The sequence below is a fragment of the Peromyscus maniculatus genome, chromosome 10 (assembly GCF_049852395.1).
Source record: "Peromyscus maniculatus bairdii isolate BWxNUB_F1_BW_parent chromosome 10, HU_Pman_BW_mat_3.1, whole genome shotgun sequence".
In the NCBI taxonomy this organism is placed as follows: domain Eukaryota; kingdom Metazoa; phylum Chordata; class Mammalia; order Rodentia; family Cricetidae; genus Peromyscus; species Peromyscus maniculatus.
This window is the reverse complement of record NC_134861.1, coordinates 83121403-83139304: the sequence shown is the minus strand read 5'-3', so window position 1 is coordinate 83139304 and position 17902 is coordinate 83121403. Positions and strand designations below refer to the sequence as shown.

Sequence of the window (17902 nt, the reverse complement as noted above, 5' to 3'; positions counted from 1 at the left end):
GGAAAGAAGACATGTCTTATCACACACAGTTGAGTAGATCTGAGTCATGACGCGATTCCAACACAAGGTCAAGGGCACAGAGTCACTTTGCCTAACTCCAACTGCTATGCATAATTCACCTGCCCTGCAGATATGCCTGAGTACCAGGCAGACATGCATAAAGGATTTCTTGGTGCATGCTAACATTTTTAACTTTGGTTTTTTGAAGGAGAATAAACATAGATGAGAAGCCATTATATTTGCAGCTCGGCATCAGAGAAATTAAAGAGTATAAGCTAAAAACACCTTACAGCTTGTTTTTAGAAAAAGTCAAGAGCACACAAAGATTAGCTGCAACTGTAAACCCAAGTATGCAAGTATATATACTTATATGTATTATACATGTACAAAACAATGGCCCACAGATTCCACACACAGGAATGACCACACTAACAATGCTGAGCCTCTTCAAGATACACTTTTGTTAACAGTCCATACTCCTTAAGCACTGAATTTAAAACTGCTTTCCCACTTAATACTATTTAAAAAGAGAAACTTTTTCCAATGTTTTCTGGGGTGCCATTGCCTTGTTTAACAATACCCAGTTGATACAACACTCCTCTAGCTTTCCCACCAGATTTGCTATATCCTGTAACTACAATTGTGTTTTCTTAATTTACTGTTAGGAATCACTAATTCCGATAATATTTTAAAGCAGGAACACAAAATTGATAGTTCTTTCCCTATCTGTTAGCAACTGATGTTTAAATGACCTCAACTGTTCCCTTTGAAGGGCTTTCAGACAAAGAACTGTAACAGAACACAAGCATGTAGAGAAAGGAGACCTCAGGGGGTAGGGAAAAAATCCTTTCACCAGTAGGCAGAGACGAGGGGCGGGGGTGCAGGGAAGCTGAGCCCTAGACAATAATAAAGCCAAGAGGGGCTTCTCGTCCCCTCCGACCCTCCCAACCCCTGTGACAACGAAGACGCCACTGAGACCAGGTGCCAGCAGCTGGGATCTGACCATACCTTCATGGGTAGGCTCTGGGTCAGGTGTAAGGGAGATGTCATCCAGCTCTCGCAGGCAGAGCCATTCTCCATCCATAGACACTCGGAATTTGCAAAGGTAGATGGTCTCCATGGCAGCCTGTGTGATCTTGTCAGTAGTGGGGGTTGGCATATCGGTCGGAGGCGTCAGGGCCGACATGATGACTCAGCTGGGACCACACACACACACACACACACACACACACACACACACACACACACAAATAAAGAAGACCTCTGTACCAAAGAAAATCCCAAATCCCAAGCTCTTAAACAAAGCTTTTAGAAAATGGGATAGGAGAGGTTAAAAAAAAAAAAAAGAAAGAAAGAAAGAAAAAAGAACAAGAGAAGAAAAATACCCTGTATCCTCAAAATAAACAATCAATTCTACACTATCTTTTCTTACTGGCAATTCCTAACAGCAAAATTAGATGGTGTCTGTCTTCTCTCAGCGTCCTCTCCTTTTTTCTTCCTTTCCCTTTATTCCAGCCGGGCTATCTATAGGCTTAAATCCTACACACCCAATGCTGTCTTTCAAAAATTGGTCTGAGCACGAATAAGTGAAAAAAAAAAAATCCTCCTTCTTGGTGCAGAAAAAAAAATACAAAAGAAAAAATACAAAAAAAAAATCAACCTATATTTTCAATTTATCTTAAAAAATTTGACCAGCAGAAATCACTACAGGACCTGCTCAGACGAGCCGGGATGCTGAGTTCTAACAGGATTGGCTGTGCGCAGTAAGCAGGGTGTTGACCAAAATGGCTGACTAATGAACTGAACTGAAAATTCAGGCTCATGTGACCAGCTGCTCCGAGCACTGGGCGAGCAATTCCCAGGATGCTTTATAGATGCTGCTGATGCAGGAAGAGCAATTAGGCTGCTTCTTTCATCCTGCACAGCCCACTTCCAGACTGTGCTAGTCAAACTACGATCAGACCTAACACAATGCACAGATCCTCATCAATTCTCCACACTCTTGGATAGCAGGGTAGAAAAACGGGGCAATACTAGATAATGCTCTGTGATAAAAAGCAATTAGAATAATTTACTAAGCACACAATTCACTTCTACCCCTGTACGTTCAGTTATTGAAACTCTTTTCTACATACAAGGTGCTCAAGACAGGGTTTCTCGGTGTAGCCCTGGTTGTCCTGAAACTTACTGTGTAGACCAGGCTGGCCTCGAACTCAGAGAGCTCCGCCTGCCTTTGCCTCCCGTGCACTGGGGTTAAAGGCGTGCACCACCACTGCCTGGCAAAAGGTGACATTTTAAGAAAAGCTAAAGCAGGCTTTTTAAGTATCTTATTCTCAGGCATTTATAATTTGGTTTTCTAAAATACAAAGGACTGACTTGTTAAGACAGGACAGGAAAAAACAAACAAAAATCTTAAAGCTAAAAAAGTAAAATACTTCCTCATCAATGGCAACTCCTTTTCCTTTTGATATTGCTATATTAACCAAGTTTCTGCTATAAACATGAAATGCATTTCTAAAGAGAAATTAAAACCATGTCATATTTTTAAAAATCTTCCTATCCTGCAATGTACTGGACACATTATTAAATTCTTAAATCAGCCAATATGTGTGTACATGTGTGAAATCCAATTTGTGTTAATATTCATGCCTTAAACACACAAAGCCAGGAAGTAACTACCTAGAGAAAAGGCTCCAGGTCAATGATATAGTTGAAAACATAGAACAACAAATATATAAATAAATTTAGGTACTCTGTGTTTGTCTAGGGTCCAATACAGATTCTTCCTTATCTGCAGGGAGTACATTCCATGTTTTCCAGTAGAACTGAAACCAGTGATAGTTGTTTTCTTATACTGTACATACATATGATAGCTTAATTCATAAATTAGGTAAAGTAAGAGATCAAAACCACTGGGCACACCTGCTTTTAATCCTAGCACTCAGGAGGCAGACAGGTGGATCCCCAAGTTCAAGGCCAGCCTCATCTACAGAGCAAATTCCAGGACAGCCAGGGCTATACAAAGAAACCCAGTCTTGAAAAACAAACCAACAAAAACAAAGAGATCAGTAACTAATTATAAAGTAGAATCATTAATATATCACAATAAAAGTTAAATGAATGTGGCCTGTTGACGAATAACTGTGTCTTTGTTCCCCTCTTTGTCTTTGAGACAGGGACTTGAGTAGCACTGGCTGGCCTTGAACTCCCTATATAGCTGAGGATGCCCTTAGCAGATCCTCTTGCCCACATCTCCCAAGTGCTAAAATTATGGGTTTCGCCGATACACCTGGTTTATATTGTTCTGGAGATCAAGTCCAGAACTTTGTGCAATGCTGGGAAAGCATTCTACCAACTACATTCCCAGACCCTCCAAACATCTTGCTGTGCTGTGGAGATGAGTCAGTCAGGAAAGTGTGTATCTTTCAAGGACAAGGACCTGAACTCGGTCCCCAGGGGCCAAGTCAAGCAGCTTGGTGGCACAGCTCTGGGGAGACAGACAGGTGTGCTCCTGGGACTTGCTGGGCAGTCCGCCTCGCCTAACTGGTGAGCTCCAGGCTAATGAGAGACTGCCTCAAAAACCAAGGTGGAGAGCGCTCCTGTGGAATAACATCTTCCTGTGGCCTCCACGTACTCGAGTGTGTGTGCGTACACACATACACACCTTATTTCCCTGAACTCAAGTCCCTTCTTGCAGTGACAGGAGATGGTAAGAGTGCCCGCTGAGGTGGATTATGGAGGCATTATGACATAGCATTACATGACAGCATAATGAGAACTTAACACGGGGCGGATGACCTGATAACAGGAGGGCAGCAGTGTGGACACCCTAGACAAAGAAATCTGGGTCTTGAGCTCAGGGGCAGAAAGACGGAAGATCTCATAACACTAGTTAGGATGGTGTGCAATTTAAAAGGAATGAATTGCTTATTTTTGGAATTTTCACCTTAGTGTTTTCAGACTACGGCTGACCTCCGCTAAGTGAACCCCAAAAGAGAAATCATGGCTAAGGGACAAATACTGAACCAGTTCAGACTGGTCACACACTATGACACTCTATCTTTTCACCAACCAGGCAGCCTTTACTAACCACCAAAGGGATCCGGACTCAAGACAACGTACCTGCAGAGCAGGAACCCTCAGGCTAGTGAGCAAGAAGCTCGGCTACGATCCCTCTGACCCCTCCTAAACCCATTCTGCTCCCCAGAGGACACAGAGAGGGAGCCCAATCCAACTACAGCTTTGGCTAGGGAGAACAGCCCCGTGCCTGCTAGTTTGCCTTATCTGTCAGTCTGTGGCAGGACTCGGGTGACTGAAGAAAACAAGAACTGTAGTTGGGTAAGAGCACCTTCACCTTCAGTATGACTTTCACCTGCCCATCAGATAAACGCCACTGAGTCATCCTCACAACTGCTCATTGTTCAGAAGCAATGAGATTATTTTAAAACAGCACAGCTCACAGAAGTGAACAAAAACACTTCTAAATATTCCAAAGTGCTATTTTATATATGGTCTTTACTGATACATAAATACATTAGCTTCACACAAAAACAAAACAAAACATTAAGCCATTGGTAAGACATACAGTCTTGGGTTGGGGATTTAGCTCAGTAGTAGAGCACTTGCCTAGGAAGGGCAAGGCCCTGGGTTCTGTCTTCAGCTCCAAAAAAAAAAAAAAAAAAGACATACAGTCTTGACTTGAATGGTTTAGCCGTGGTAGAGTGACCGTCCTGGCATGCACAAAGTACTAAGTTCGGTCCACAGCATCACAAAAATAACAATTACCCCTTTCTCATGTATACACTAATTAAAGTTACACTGAACTGCTTTTCTCATTTGAACCCCTTTGTCAATAACTGCGTTTTTGTAAGGTGGGTGTGAGGAGGGTGAAGGGGGGATCCCGAAAGACTATCAACTGTGTTCTACCTGCTTATACAGCTCGGACTTTCCACACGAGTGACTCAAAGCAAACGATGCACAGCTGAGCTAGAAGTCACGTTTCTCGTAGACTGAGGCTCACACTCAGATGCGGCTCCTACAACACAAAGGCTGACTTGGTAGGTCCCAGGCCCCCGGTGTGCAGGGTGGAAAAACTACTCAATGTAATGACTTCATTCACTGAATTTCTGTTTTCCGTTAGGTACTTAGCAAACGCCACATGGAGCCGTCCTGAGCACACTGCGAAGCAGACACTGGTCTCTCCTCATACACACAAGGAACTGGCCCAGGATCACACAAAGGCCAGGTGGCCGATCTGCTACTCTACACTGCTAAATGACCCCCCCCACACACACAACACAACCTGTGTTTTCTTTAACACTCTGCAACTTCAGTACTCAGGCAGGGTCCTTCAAAGATCCTAAACATGAGTTTCCGGTTCCTGATCTGAAGAGGACTTTTAAAAAATCAGCCTTTTCATTTTATACCCTAAAGTCTCCCAAACCATTTCTTCTGCCCGGCCACTCCCTCCCCTAGACTTACACATTTAGCTCAGAAACACTTCATATGGAATGTTTCTGAGAAAGAGAGAACCCTGGGCACATTTTTGCTGTTATGTGGTGGTAAGAGCTAATCCAAATTCCCCCCAGGCACCACGATGGATACGTCACTTGGTTCCCTCTGCTATAACCCTGGGCAGAGAGCTGGTAAGCACCTCACTGTGTACTCTTTACTCAGGCAGACCTCTAGGTTAACAACAGGTGATGCTGCTGGACTGATGGCCCACGCCTTTAATCCCAGCACTCAGGAGGCAGAGGCAGGTGGATCTCTGTGAGTTCAAGGCCAGTCTGGTCTACAGAGTGAGTTCTAGGACAGCCAGAGCTATACAGAAACCCTGTCTTGAAAAATCCGCCCCGAAAAAAAAGAAAAAAGGAAAAAAAAAAAAAAAAAAGAACATGATACATCCAGATCCAGGAAAAAGGTAAATGAAGGGAGAATCATCTACAATGACCCACTGCAGACTTTTAAAGAACGACTTCACTGTACAACTTTAATTCTACAAAGAATTAACCAGTATCAACTGGAGAAACGGAGCAACAACTTCCAAGACCTACGCTCTTTCTCTCCTGAACTGCCTGTGCTTTTCAGAAAGAGCTGCAACACTGACGGTTCTCAGCCCGTGTTTCTCAAACGTGTGTTTCTGTTCTATGTGTCTGGCTTGCCCCATCCGTGCCACGTGCACCACATTCGTTTCTGGTTTCTGAGGAGGCGAGAAAGGGGCGTCGGATGCCAGGAACTGGAGTCACAGATGGCTGTGAGCTGTCATGTAGGTGCTGGGAACCAAACCCAGGCGGGTCCTGTGCAACAGCAGCAGTGCTCTGTCAGCCGAGCCTTCTCTCCAGTCCCTGTTTCCTTCCATCTAAGACACTCTACTCGGAATTTTGTGTAACGTCATCTCAGAGCCAGGGGTGGTGGCGCACACATACCGTCCCAAGCAGGAAGACCAAAATTTACATAGTGAATTTCAGGTCAGTCTGAGCTACGTGACACCTTATTTATTTATTTTTAAAGAAAAAACAACTACTTTACTCTAAAAATAGAATCACAAATATATGAATGACTAGACAATATTTAGTTTGGTTCTAATACAGTTTCATGATACTATAGCTTCTAAGCCTTTCACTCAATACTGTATTTTTACTGTGTGTACAATTGTATGTGTGTGCACGAGCGTGCATGTTCTCGGTGTGTGTGTGTGTGTGTGTGTGTGTGTGTGTGTGTGTGTGTGTTATGCTCACTCAGTCGGACGGGGTCTCTCACTGGCCTGGAGCTTAACAGTTAAGTTAGGCCGGGTGGCCAGCAAGTCCCAGGATCCACCTGTCTCAGTTTCCCTGTCAGGCCCAGCTGTTTTACACAGGCCCTGAGGACTGACTTTAGGTCCTTGTATTTGCAAGTACATTACTGATTCATCTCCACAGGCCAACAACATGAATGTGTGTATGGAGGCCCAAGGTCAACCTCAGGTGTTGTTCCAAAGGTGCCATTCATCTGGTTTAAAACGGGTCTCTCATTTGTCCCAAAGCTCACCCAACAGGCTAGGCTGGCTACACAGAAGCCCTAGGGATCCACCTGCCTCTCTGAAGTGCTTACAGAATGTGTGACCACACCTAGCCTTTTGACACAGGATCAAAACCGGGTCCTCAAGTTTGAGTGGCAAACACTTCACCACTTGAACTATATCCCCAGGTTCCCCCTCTTTCCATGTTTTAGAGACACAGTCTCAAGTATTTCAAGGTGGCCTTGAACTCGATATGTAGCTGAGAATGATCCTGAACTTACCCTCTGGCTGCCATCTGCCGGCCCTGAGATTCCAGGCACACAATACCATACCATACATAGCTGATTTACGAGCTGCCAGGGATTGAACACAGAGTCGTGCAAGCTCCCAACTGAGCTCCGTTTCTCACTCTTTAAGTCAGCTGTCTCCTGTTTTTCTTTAGTTCCTCATCCACACATAATGGCTTCTTAAAAATGGTCAGTTTGTGCAACTAAGTCAATTTGTAGATGCTCATAAAATTCTGTTTCCTAATGCTTCTTTCTGGGTTTATGGTTTCACAACTCAAGAAAGATATTTTCCTATTTCAGTATTGACTGTTGGCATGATGTGGTTATTACAAGAAGTAGACCACATCCAGAACCAGGAAAACTTTAACTAGTTATCGTCACGTTAACATGGGTAGAAGGTCAGGATCATGGCTACTTCATACTGTCCACTCCTCCTTCCCAGTATCTTTTTCCCAGGACCCACATCTACCAGGTTTACCTGGTGGTGTCAGATTTCTTCAATCTGAGGTTTATATACTTGGCAGGCTCATGATCAGTTTGTAGATATTAACCAAAGATGACAGGGAGCAATTATAAAATGATTACGCCCAGGAAGCTCAGTTATTATTGTGTCAGAAGCAAATGCCAGCAGAGGACTGCAGCGTCTCATCTTTACTTAATAAAATTAGCCAGCGTAAGACCGGAAATAACTTCCACCCTGGGATGCAGAACTGACTTCATGCACGCCTCAGTGGCAGTAAGTAAGGGCTTACACACACAGAGCTACCAACAGCTCACTACTAAACGTCTCTGGGAAGTTTAGCCTCCCTCACCTCAATTTGCTCAGCTGTAAAATAAACCAAATTACCAGCTTTGCAGAGAGCACAGCCCCATGAGAAGAAATTCACCTGTTTTGCATATTATTTATAGATATTGCTCAAAATAGTACCTACCCAATACCAGTCTCAGTGGATGCTTACTGGTATAGAAATGTAATGCTAAAGCACTCTCTATACATAAAATGGTATTTTCCCACTTTAAAAAAAAAAAAAAAAACTTCAATCTTGAAATGTTTTCCGCTCTACAAAATCAAACTAAATGTACGTCTTACGAAATAAGAATCTAAGAGGGCTTTCCCTTCCTCCCTTCTTTTTTGACGGGATCTTGCTATGTAGCCCAGGCTGGCCTCCTCTTACGATCCTCCCACCACAGCTTCCCAAAGTAACCTTTCCAGTGTAAACAAGATTCAGGCACTTAACACAGCCAGGGAAGGCACAGTGTTAACTACTGGAAATCCTGAAGAAATAACCACGACTACACACAAGCAACAACCACGGGTGTCCAAGAAGTTCTGAAGTCCTGTCACATGTGGACTAGTCAGTGTGTATATACACTATTCTACCCAATTTATGACTTACAGGTTTTGGTCATTCATTCATTCATTCATTCATTCAGGTATGGTTTTAGTGAGTAAAGAACAAACTCTAGAGGCTGTAGCCTGAAAAGACAGGTCTAGTCTGTGATTCCAGATGAAGAAGGAGGGGTTCTTGGTGGAGCATGGCACCTCTGGAAGCAGAATGTCCCCAGGGAGTCCCACGTCTACCACAAAGAAACTGTGCAACTTTGCCCAACTAACTCATCTGTTGTTCATCCCTCCCCCTTCCCTCTCTTTCTTGAGGACAAGAGTCTCACTATGCAGGCCTGGCTGGCCTTGAAGTCAGAGACCCACCTGCCTCTGCCTTTGTCCATTTCTTCACTAACAAACAGGAAACAATGTTAGCTACTTCAGAATTAAATAAAGTGACGTAAATAAAGTGCTAGGATGACATTTGGCACCCAGCAAACAATAAGTCATTACAGTAAGTGCTTCTGCTTCTGAGAATGCTCCAGACACAAAACTCGATTCTCTTCATGATAAATTTGTAAGGACAGATGTGTAGGAGAGTGACTCAGAAGAAAGATGAGAGGAAAGGGTGTACTGTGACAATTTTCAAGTTGTGAGGAAGGAAGAGAGATGGGTCAGAATCCTGCTAAGTATCAACTCTAAAAGAGACAGAAGTAGAGGCACATCCGTGGAGAGTCCCCAAACAGATTCTGAAGCTAGAAGAACCCCATTTGAGACGAGTTCTGCTGCTTTCCCATGCATGCCTCTTGTCCCGCCAATCTCCTCTTGAGCACTTGAAAGGATCTCACACTGTTCCTCCAAACTAGCCCAGCCCTGCCCCATCCCTAATCCTTCCAACATAAGCTCAGTGTCCTTTCCACCTGGTGCCCAACACGATGAGAGCCAGGATTTACCAGGAGGACTGCCCTCCCGGCCAGGAGCCCTGGGAAGTTTTAGAAGGACCATGGACGTTTATTCAGTGGTTAATGGAATAGCAGTGCACACCTGTAACCCCAGCGCAGAGAGGGATGAGGTCAGAGCACTGTGGGTGTGAGGCCAGCTCCGGCACATTGCAAGCTCCTGTCTCACAAACACAGACAAGGGTATGTACAGGTCACAACCATATTAACGTCCTCTAAGCACCACTGCTTTCTAATTCTGAAAATGCTTCCTCTCATATAATTTCTTTTGTTTCTTTCTGTGCTGGTGACTAAACCCAGGGCCCACTGCATTCTCAGCACAAGCTCTACCCCTAAGTTCTACCCCAGGCCCGTTACAATTCAAACCAATTCTTGAAAGCTTATGGTATACTAACTTCCCAAAACAAATTTTGTTTTTTTGTTTTTTTTCGAGACAGGGTTTCTCTGTGTAGTTTTGGTGCCTGTCCTGGATCTTACTCTGTAAACCAGGCTGGCCTCGAACTCACAGAGATCCACCTGGCTCTGCCTCCGAGTGCTGGGATTAAAGGCGTGCGCTGCCGCCGCTGCCTCCACCACCGCCACCACCAGGCTCCAAAACAAATTTTAAAGACTCTCTATGAACTATTTAGCATTACTGGGAGAAGTTTCAATATTAATAACATTTGAGTAGGAGTATACTAGCTGTAACATACTGTAAAACTCATTAACATGATATTTATGGCTGGTTGTGGTGGCTCATGCCTTTAATCCCAGCAGAGGCAGGTGAGGCTCTGAGTTTGAGGCCAGCCTGGTCTATAGTGTGAGTTCCAGGACAGCCAAGAAACCCTGTGTTACAAATACAAAACAAACAACAACAAAAATGTCATACACACAAAATAAAAATATATAAGCTTTAAAAAACAAAAAAGCAAAAACCCAACCCAAGCCAAACCTGTGGTTACCCACAGAGAAGCAGCAAAAGAAAAGCCAAGACTCAAGGACAAAATACAACACTCTGAACCCGTGGCTGTCAATCACGTCTCCTTGGACCGCTCCACACTGACAGGCAATGAGAGCGCAGGGGAAGGAGGAGGAGGGATGCAGAGGAGAGGGAGGGACTGTCCGGGAAGACTGACCGCTACGGCTTAAACAACTGTGGACACACTCAGCACCCGGAGGGCAAGCAGCATCCAGTGGGAAGGAGGGAAACAGGGGCTTGATTTAGCCCCTCACCGCAGAAGTTCAGGACATCCCAGGACACTCCAGTCGTGTATGGAAAGGGGGCCGCCCGCACTCTGACTCTCCTAAGGGCTAAACTCTGGTTCTCTGGTGGACTCCATTCCCTCTTCAGTATGGGTGCATTTATCTGCCATGTGACCAAATGGCATTTCATGGACCAGAAAAAGGTCTGTTTTGCTATTTGAAAATGAATGGAATAATGAATTACAGTACTGCAACCAAGACATTAATCTGCGATGAACCCTGAAGAGGCCACTCTTTAAAAAGTCACGGCCAGACATGCACTCAAGAGGTGCAGGCAGCAATGGGTCAAGTTCAAGCCAGCTGGGCTACAGGAGACCCTGTCTAAAAAAATTCAACAAAACAAAACGAGTCACAATCTGTTCCAAAAGAAAACGGGGGTGAAGGAGCATGTGCTCACGATTTGATTGACTGCTCCTCTAAAACCCCTAGTTCAGGCAGATGATTCTGTATTTACAAAACAAATTCCTTTTTTTTGTTGTTGTTTTTGGAGACAGGGTTTCTCTGTAGACCAGGCTGGCCTTGAACTCACAGATTCGCCTGCCTCTGCCTCCTGAGTGCTGGGATTAAAGGTGTGCGCCACCACCGCCTGGCAAAACAAAGTACTTTTATCATTTCAAAATGTATAAAAATATACAGCAGATTGGAATTATAACTAATTAATACTCAACTCGTAATTAGGTATATCTTTTAAATGGCTATGAGCAATTAAAAAACAAGAAATGGAGCTGGAGAGACGACTCGTCAGTGCAGAGCACTGGCTGCTCTTGTAGAAGATTCTCAGCACCCACATGGCCGCTCACAACCATCTGTAACTCCAGTACCAGAGGATCCGATGTCCTTTTCTGGACTCTTCAGACACCACAGGTGCACACGGGACAGACATGTATACAGGCAGAACACCTATACACATAAACATATTTATGTAAATCTAGATGTTCCTTGCACACATTATGGATTTGCAAGTGCACACACGAGAATCAAGTTCATCTCCATGTCTCATCAGCAGAACTATCAGATGTCTACCATGGTCCTCAATGTTGGCTGTCTGAAATGGGTAGTCATAGTGACACTTTTTTGGGTGGGGTAGTGGTGGTGCTTGCCTTTAATCCCAAAACTGGGGAGGTAGAGGAATCTTTGAGGCTATCTTGGTCTACAGAAAAGAAGAGAATTACTACAGATAGAGGTTGTGTGTGTGTGTGCGCGCGCGCGCGCGTGCGTGCGTGGGTGGGTGCGTGTCCGCCAGAGGAGAGTCAACCTTCTGACATTTGATATTGATACACAACCCAGCCATCCACAAAGTTCTTGCTGAAGAACTAAGTAACCAAGTTTAAAGCAACAACTAGGCCAGCAAGATGGCCTAGCAGGTAAACACTTGCTGCGCAAGCCTGATGATCTGAGTTCAATCCTTGCAATCCGCAATGGAAGGAAAGAATTAACCCCCCAAGGTTGTGCTCTGAACTTTACATGTATGCTCACTCACATACAACTATACACACTGTACTACCTCTGTTTCCTGTTGCTACGGCAAAATACCACGACAAAAGCAACTTCCAGGAAGAAAGAGTTTGTTTGGCTTACAATTCTAGGTGATGATATTCTATCATTGTGGGAAAGTCAAAGCAGGAATGTGAAGCAATTAGTCACATTCACGGCCAAGAGCTTCTTGTGTTCAGCACCCTCTCCATACTTACACAGTCCAAGATCCCCTGCCCAGGGAACGAGGTTCCCCACAATGAGAAGGTCTTTTTTTGCTTCTATAATATAATAAAGATAATACCTCACATCCATGCCTACATGCCAGCCTCATCTACGTAATCCTTCACTGAGACACTTTTCCCAAGTGAGTCTAAATTGTGTAAAGCTAGTAATTAAAACTCATCGTGCCCCCTCCATCTCATGTTTTAAGTAAGTTTGCAACTTTGTACTGTCTACTCACAAGAAGGCCTGGAATGTTTTAACAGAAAAAGGAAGGCATTTAAAGTCAATCGCAGAACAGCTGATCAGAAACCACAGGTCACAATTACCAAGAGGGAAAAGATACCATAAAACATGAACATAGATGCACATGAATTATGAAAAAGTCCTGGAAGTTCATCCAGTTCAAAAGTGTGGTATCATCTGACATTGAACATGATGGATGGGGTGGTGGTACTGGGGCCCACAAAACAGAAAGGTACTTTGCATGTTGAACACTTGTACCATAAAACATCTAATCAATGTCAGCAGATCTATGTGCTATTTGTAATTATTATACGGCTAATTTTCAAAAGTATGTAGAGAATATAAAATTTAAGAATGAGAGCATAACCAGGCATGATGGCACATGCCTTCAATCCCAGCACTCAGGAGGCAGAGGGAGGTAGATCTCTGTGAGTTCATGGCCAGCCTGGTCTGCATAGTAAGTTCCAGGCTAGCCAGTGAGATCTTCTCTGGGGGAGTGGGGGGGGGGGAGAATTGAGTCTAAAAAAAAACAAACAAATTAGCAAGAAATATTCAGAAATAAACAAAAACCCATCATAACCTATCAGAAGCCTTCTTTTGATCTCTTGCACATTGATTTTTATGAACATGATAGCATATACAATTTTATGCCATATGTATAAACCCTAAAAACTTTAGGCTAGATTACCTCTTCTGTTTGTTTGGATACTTTTTTTTTGTACTCACACTGTCATTTAACAACAAAGCTTCTGAACTCAGGTTACTGTAAAAAATTCAGCATAGGACAATGGTGGTGGGCCATGCCTGTAATCCCACTGAGGAGCTAGAGGTAAGCGGATCAGGAGGTCAACAACGTCCTTAGTCACCCCTAGCTAAATGAGAGTCTGCCTCGAGAAACAGGCATGTAAGAAGAGCCACAATTTCTAAAATAGAATGATAGTATCTTAACACCAGCGTTAAGGCTAGTATATTTTACAAATGTTTGGTACACGATCAGGAAGCAAAAGTAGAGTTCTGAGGATGTGGTGGCACATACTTGTAAATCCTAGCATCTTAGCGGGTAAGGCCAGAAGACAAGTTCAAGTTCAAGGCTAATCTGGACTGTCTATCAAAAAAAAAAAAAAAAAAAAAAAAGCAGGGTGTTGGGGGAGGGGAGGACGGGTTCTAAGTAGAGCGAAGCTACCATACAGTCAGACACTTGGGGTTGAGTCTGAGTTCATGTCCGGGTAGTAAGAATGAGAGAGGCCTTTTAGCCTTCTGACATCTGCATGGGGTCTAAAGTACCAATAAAATCATGGAAACACAAAACTCAAAAGAAGTACTTTAATTTGAAATTTGGATAAAGTATTCAGCAATAGCCCAGAGAGACAGCTGAGTGGTTAAGAGTGTACTGAAGCTCCAGAAGACCCGGGTTTGGATCCCAGCACCCACATCAGTCAGCTCACAGCTGACTGTAACTCCAGTGGGATCCAATGCCTGTGGGCACTGGCATTCACCTACACACACACACACACACACACACACACACACACACACACACACGTAATTAAAAATAAATCTTTCCAAGAGTACGTAGCAGGGCATAGTGCTGCACACTTTTAATGCTAGCACTTGGGAGGCAGAAGCAGGTGGATCTCTGTGAGCCTGAGGCCAGCCTGGTCTACGAAAAGAGTTCCAGGATAGCCAGAGATACACAGTGAGACACTGTCCCGGATATTGTTGCTAGAATGCATTGTCCATAATTAGTCTTTTAAAACCAGAGGAGGAGGGAGTCATATTTTCTCAGTATTCTTCTGAGTTTTTATACCTTGAACTATTTCAGGAAAAAAAAGTTAATTTTAAGCTGTTTGTGTGCTAACAAGTCACTCCATATACTTGTTAGTGCTGTATGGTCACAGTGTGATATCACACGTACGACTTTGGTGGCAGAGTGCTTGCCTGGCATGTGCAAGACTCAAACCCAGGAAGTTAAATTCCTATCACGATGATACTTAGCCCCAAATTTCTAATAATACTTAAAAATAAAGTCAATCTTTACTGAGCACAAAGAGTCAAACACATCAAGTGCAATTCAAATTATCCCCAACAGCCAACAGGTGAAAAAAAAAATCTACGTCAAATCATGTACAGTTGCTGCACAGGACTGTTGAGAGAGCCTCCCTCCTTCTACAGTAATGTGATTTTAACAAGCAGAATACACAGAAAAAGAACAAAAACGCCGTACACAGCAAGCCTATTCCTTTGAAAAGGAAAAGCATTCAGCGCGGAGAATATTCTTCTTATCTTTACCTCTTCTGCCACACAAAAGGACTCAACTCCTATCTGAACTCTCCCATCTGAAGATTAGAGCACACAACTCAAGCGAAATGCTGTGTTTGTAAGACTGGGCCAGGTCAATCTAGAACCACTTTCTAGGCAAGCAGGGAGGTTAACACTGGACTCGCACTAGCTGGATCCAGCAGCTCCTTCCTGCTAACTTCCTGACATACAGCATCTCCGTTTTGGACCTCTGATGTTTGACTAAAGAGCACCGTCATGGAAGAAGACAAGGAATCTGGGTCATGTTCGCTTCTCGTAGGTTTACTGGGGACAAATAATGTAATTTAGTCTGATCTTCAGATTCCCCTTATGAAAAGGGGCCCTCTACACTCACTGAGACTTGCAAGCCATGATAATCACGGCCCATGTACATAGGAGACATTCAACAAATGTTTATCTTTTCCACAAGGCTGAATGGGGAGGCAGAAAACGCCAAGTCAGTTTCTTGGCTGCAGAGAGCCGTCAAATCAAGATCTGCCCTGGAGAGCTTTAAAAATACGGAGGGAGGGGAGCCTCACTTACCCCAGGCAACTTTCCCTCCTGTTTCAGAACTCCTACCTAGAGTAAGGTATTTGGCAATTACAGCATCCTCTGAGTAGTCCGCGACATTTTCTTATCCAAAGGTCTTGTCTTTTTAAACCCTCCCGACAAGACACTCCTGTCCTCACATGACCTATTCTTAATAGAGACCGGCTCAGGGGCCAGAAGCAACAAAAACATTTGTTGCCCGAAACAGCATCGATGGGGGTTCGCTGCATTTAGGGGGCTAGAGTGTGGTGGCCATGGCTTTAAGGCGTGGAAGCATCTTCCTGACAAAAGACACAACACTGGGAGGTGCCCTTCTTCCCAAGCCACACTTTCCCTCCCCTTCCTCTTGCGCACCCCGAGACCATTTCTTTTCTCACTTGCGGGGTGGATAGGGGAGGAGTGGAGGGAGGGGTGGGGATCACGACTCTCACTTATGGGTTTGGGGACCGCTCCTAGACACTGCCCTGGCCCGCCGGGCTGAGGCCGCAGGGCGGCGGCGCGGCAGCCACACCTACTTGGGCCACCGCAGCTGGGAACCGGTGGGGGCGCGTCAGCCGGTCCCGGACGCCAGCTCCGCGGTTCCTCCGGGAAGGGCGCCCAGTGCGCGGCGGCGCCGCCAGCCGGCGGGCCGGCGCCAAGGGACGCCTCGGTCCCCAGCACGTGGAGGCCGAGGAAGGGGGAGCGAGCTGGCGGGGGATGGTGGGGGGTCGCGCGGCCTGGGCGAGCCGAGAGGTTGGCGACCATCGAGGGGTGCACGGCCACCCCCGCACCCCTGCGCGCGCGGACCCTCCCACCCCCCGGCCCGCGCTGGCTGCTAAGCCCGGCGAGAGGCGGGGCTCTGCTGAGCCGCGTCCCCGTCCCCGTCCCCAACACTCACGGTGCTTGCCGCCGCTGCCGCCGCTCGGGTAGCTCAGCAGCAGGAAGGGCAGCGGGGAGCCGGGCGACGGCGGGGTCCTCCAGGCGCGCTGCGGCGGCGGGCGCGCCGCGAAGCCCGCGCCTCCATCGCCCGGGTAGAGCAGGAAGAAGGGGGCGGCCACCGGCGAGTCCGGCTCCGAGGGCCCCGCCTCGTCCTCCCGCTCCGTGCCGCGGGCGGCCGCCCCGCGCGGCTCCTCCTCGGGCTCCTCCGCTCGCCGCTCCCCGCCCCTCTCCGGGTCCTGGCCGCAACTTTCGGCCGCCGCGCCCGCTGGCGGGGACTCGGCCATGGTCGCTTGGTGGCTGCGAGCGCGCGGTGTCGCCGCCTCGCCAGGCCCGAGCCCGAGGCTCCCGCCGAGGATCCCGAGCCGTTCGCTGCCGCTGGCCGCTCGGGCTCCGGGTTCTGCCCGCCCCGCCGGGGCCCGGCCCGCTGAGGACCGCCCCGTCCGACGGCGCGGCCTGCCCAGCACCGCCTCCGGCCTCCGCCCCTCTCGCCGCCCCCCGCCGCGGCTCGGCACCCCTAGGGGGCAGCGTCCTCCCTCCTCCTCCGCCGCCGCCGCCGCTCCGCACCGCACCTTCGGCTCCGCTCGCGCGCACCGATCCCTCCCGGACCCCGGACCCCGGGGGCCCGAGGGTGTGCAGGGCCTGCTCCTCCGCCGCCCGGCTCGACCCTGGAGGTCAGGTGCGGCGCTTGAAGCCCGCGGCGTTTTCTATGTGTGACCCCCCCCCCCCCCAACTTCATGGGTAGTGACAGACACCAAGATCTGGGCTGAAAAGGCCAACGCTCGTTTTTTTTGTTTTTGTTTTTTAAATGACAACCCCCTCCCCGCACCCCCGCCGCCAGGGGTACTCGACTATAGTTTGCTGTTCGTTCACACACTAGAACTCTCAACCGTTGATTTATGGTTTTGATTCAGGAACTTTGTATAGGATAAACTAGGAGACGATGTTCTTCCCACCGGCTTTGCATTTCACGGGGGCGATTGAGAGACCGTGTGTGTGCTTTTTTTTTACATTGTTCCCCGGTTTTCCAGAACTCCAGGGGAGCATGGGTGGGTTAAACCAGCAAATTCAAAATTGACAGGACACTCGTCCATTACAGGGTGGTAGTTTTCCCTTTCGTGGTGTTTTGAGTTTTGTTAGTCAATTGGCTGCTGTTATTTTATTTCAAATATTTGAATCAGTAAGTGCCCAAAGTAAATTTCCACCCCCCAAAAGAAAATTCCTAGTTTTTTTGTTTGTTTGTTTGTTTGAATCGAGGCTCACTTGAAGCGCAGGCTAGGTTCGCTTTGAAGTGCCTGCCTCAGCTCCCAAAGGGTGGGATTTACAGGCATGACGCACTATCACTCTTATTATGGGCTTATTTATCGTGGGCTGCTTCCTGATTAGCTTT

The 17902-nt window shown here is 46.5% G+C and overlaps 1 protein-coding gene across 22 annotated transcripts in view; it reads right to left on the bottom strand.

Annotated features, from left to right (window-relative positions):
- Window positions 1-16910, bottom strand: part of Rufy3 (RUN and FYVE domain containing 3) — a 77966-nt gene extending 61056 nt beyond the window's left edge. For 3 of the 22 annotated variants that reach the window (XR_013042986.1, XR_013042985.1, XM_076546583.1), the window contains exon 1: window positions 16475-16904. Coding sequence is in view for 6 of the 22 variants with exons in the window: in XM_076546583.1 (XP_076402698.1) it covers window positions 16475-16799 (325 nt within the window). In the remaining 16 variants the exon portion in view is untranslated. Of the gene's footprint in view, window positions 1-1008; window positions 1845-3664; window positions 3758-16112; window positions 16396-16474 lie in introns of those variants that run through there. The other 19 variants (XR_013042991.1, XR_001580292.3, XR_013042988.1 and 16 more) reach the window with 14 other exon arrangements.
- Window positions 16911-17902: the final 992 nt, after the last annotated feature.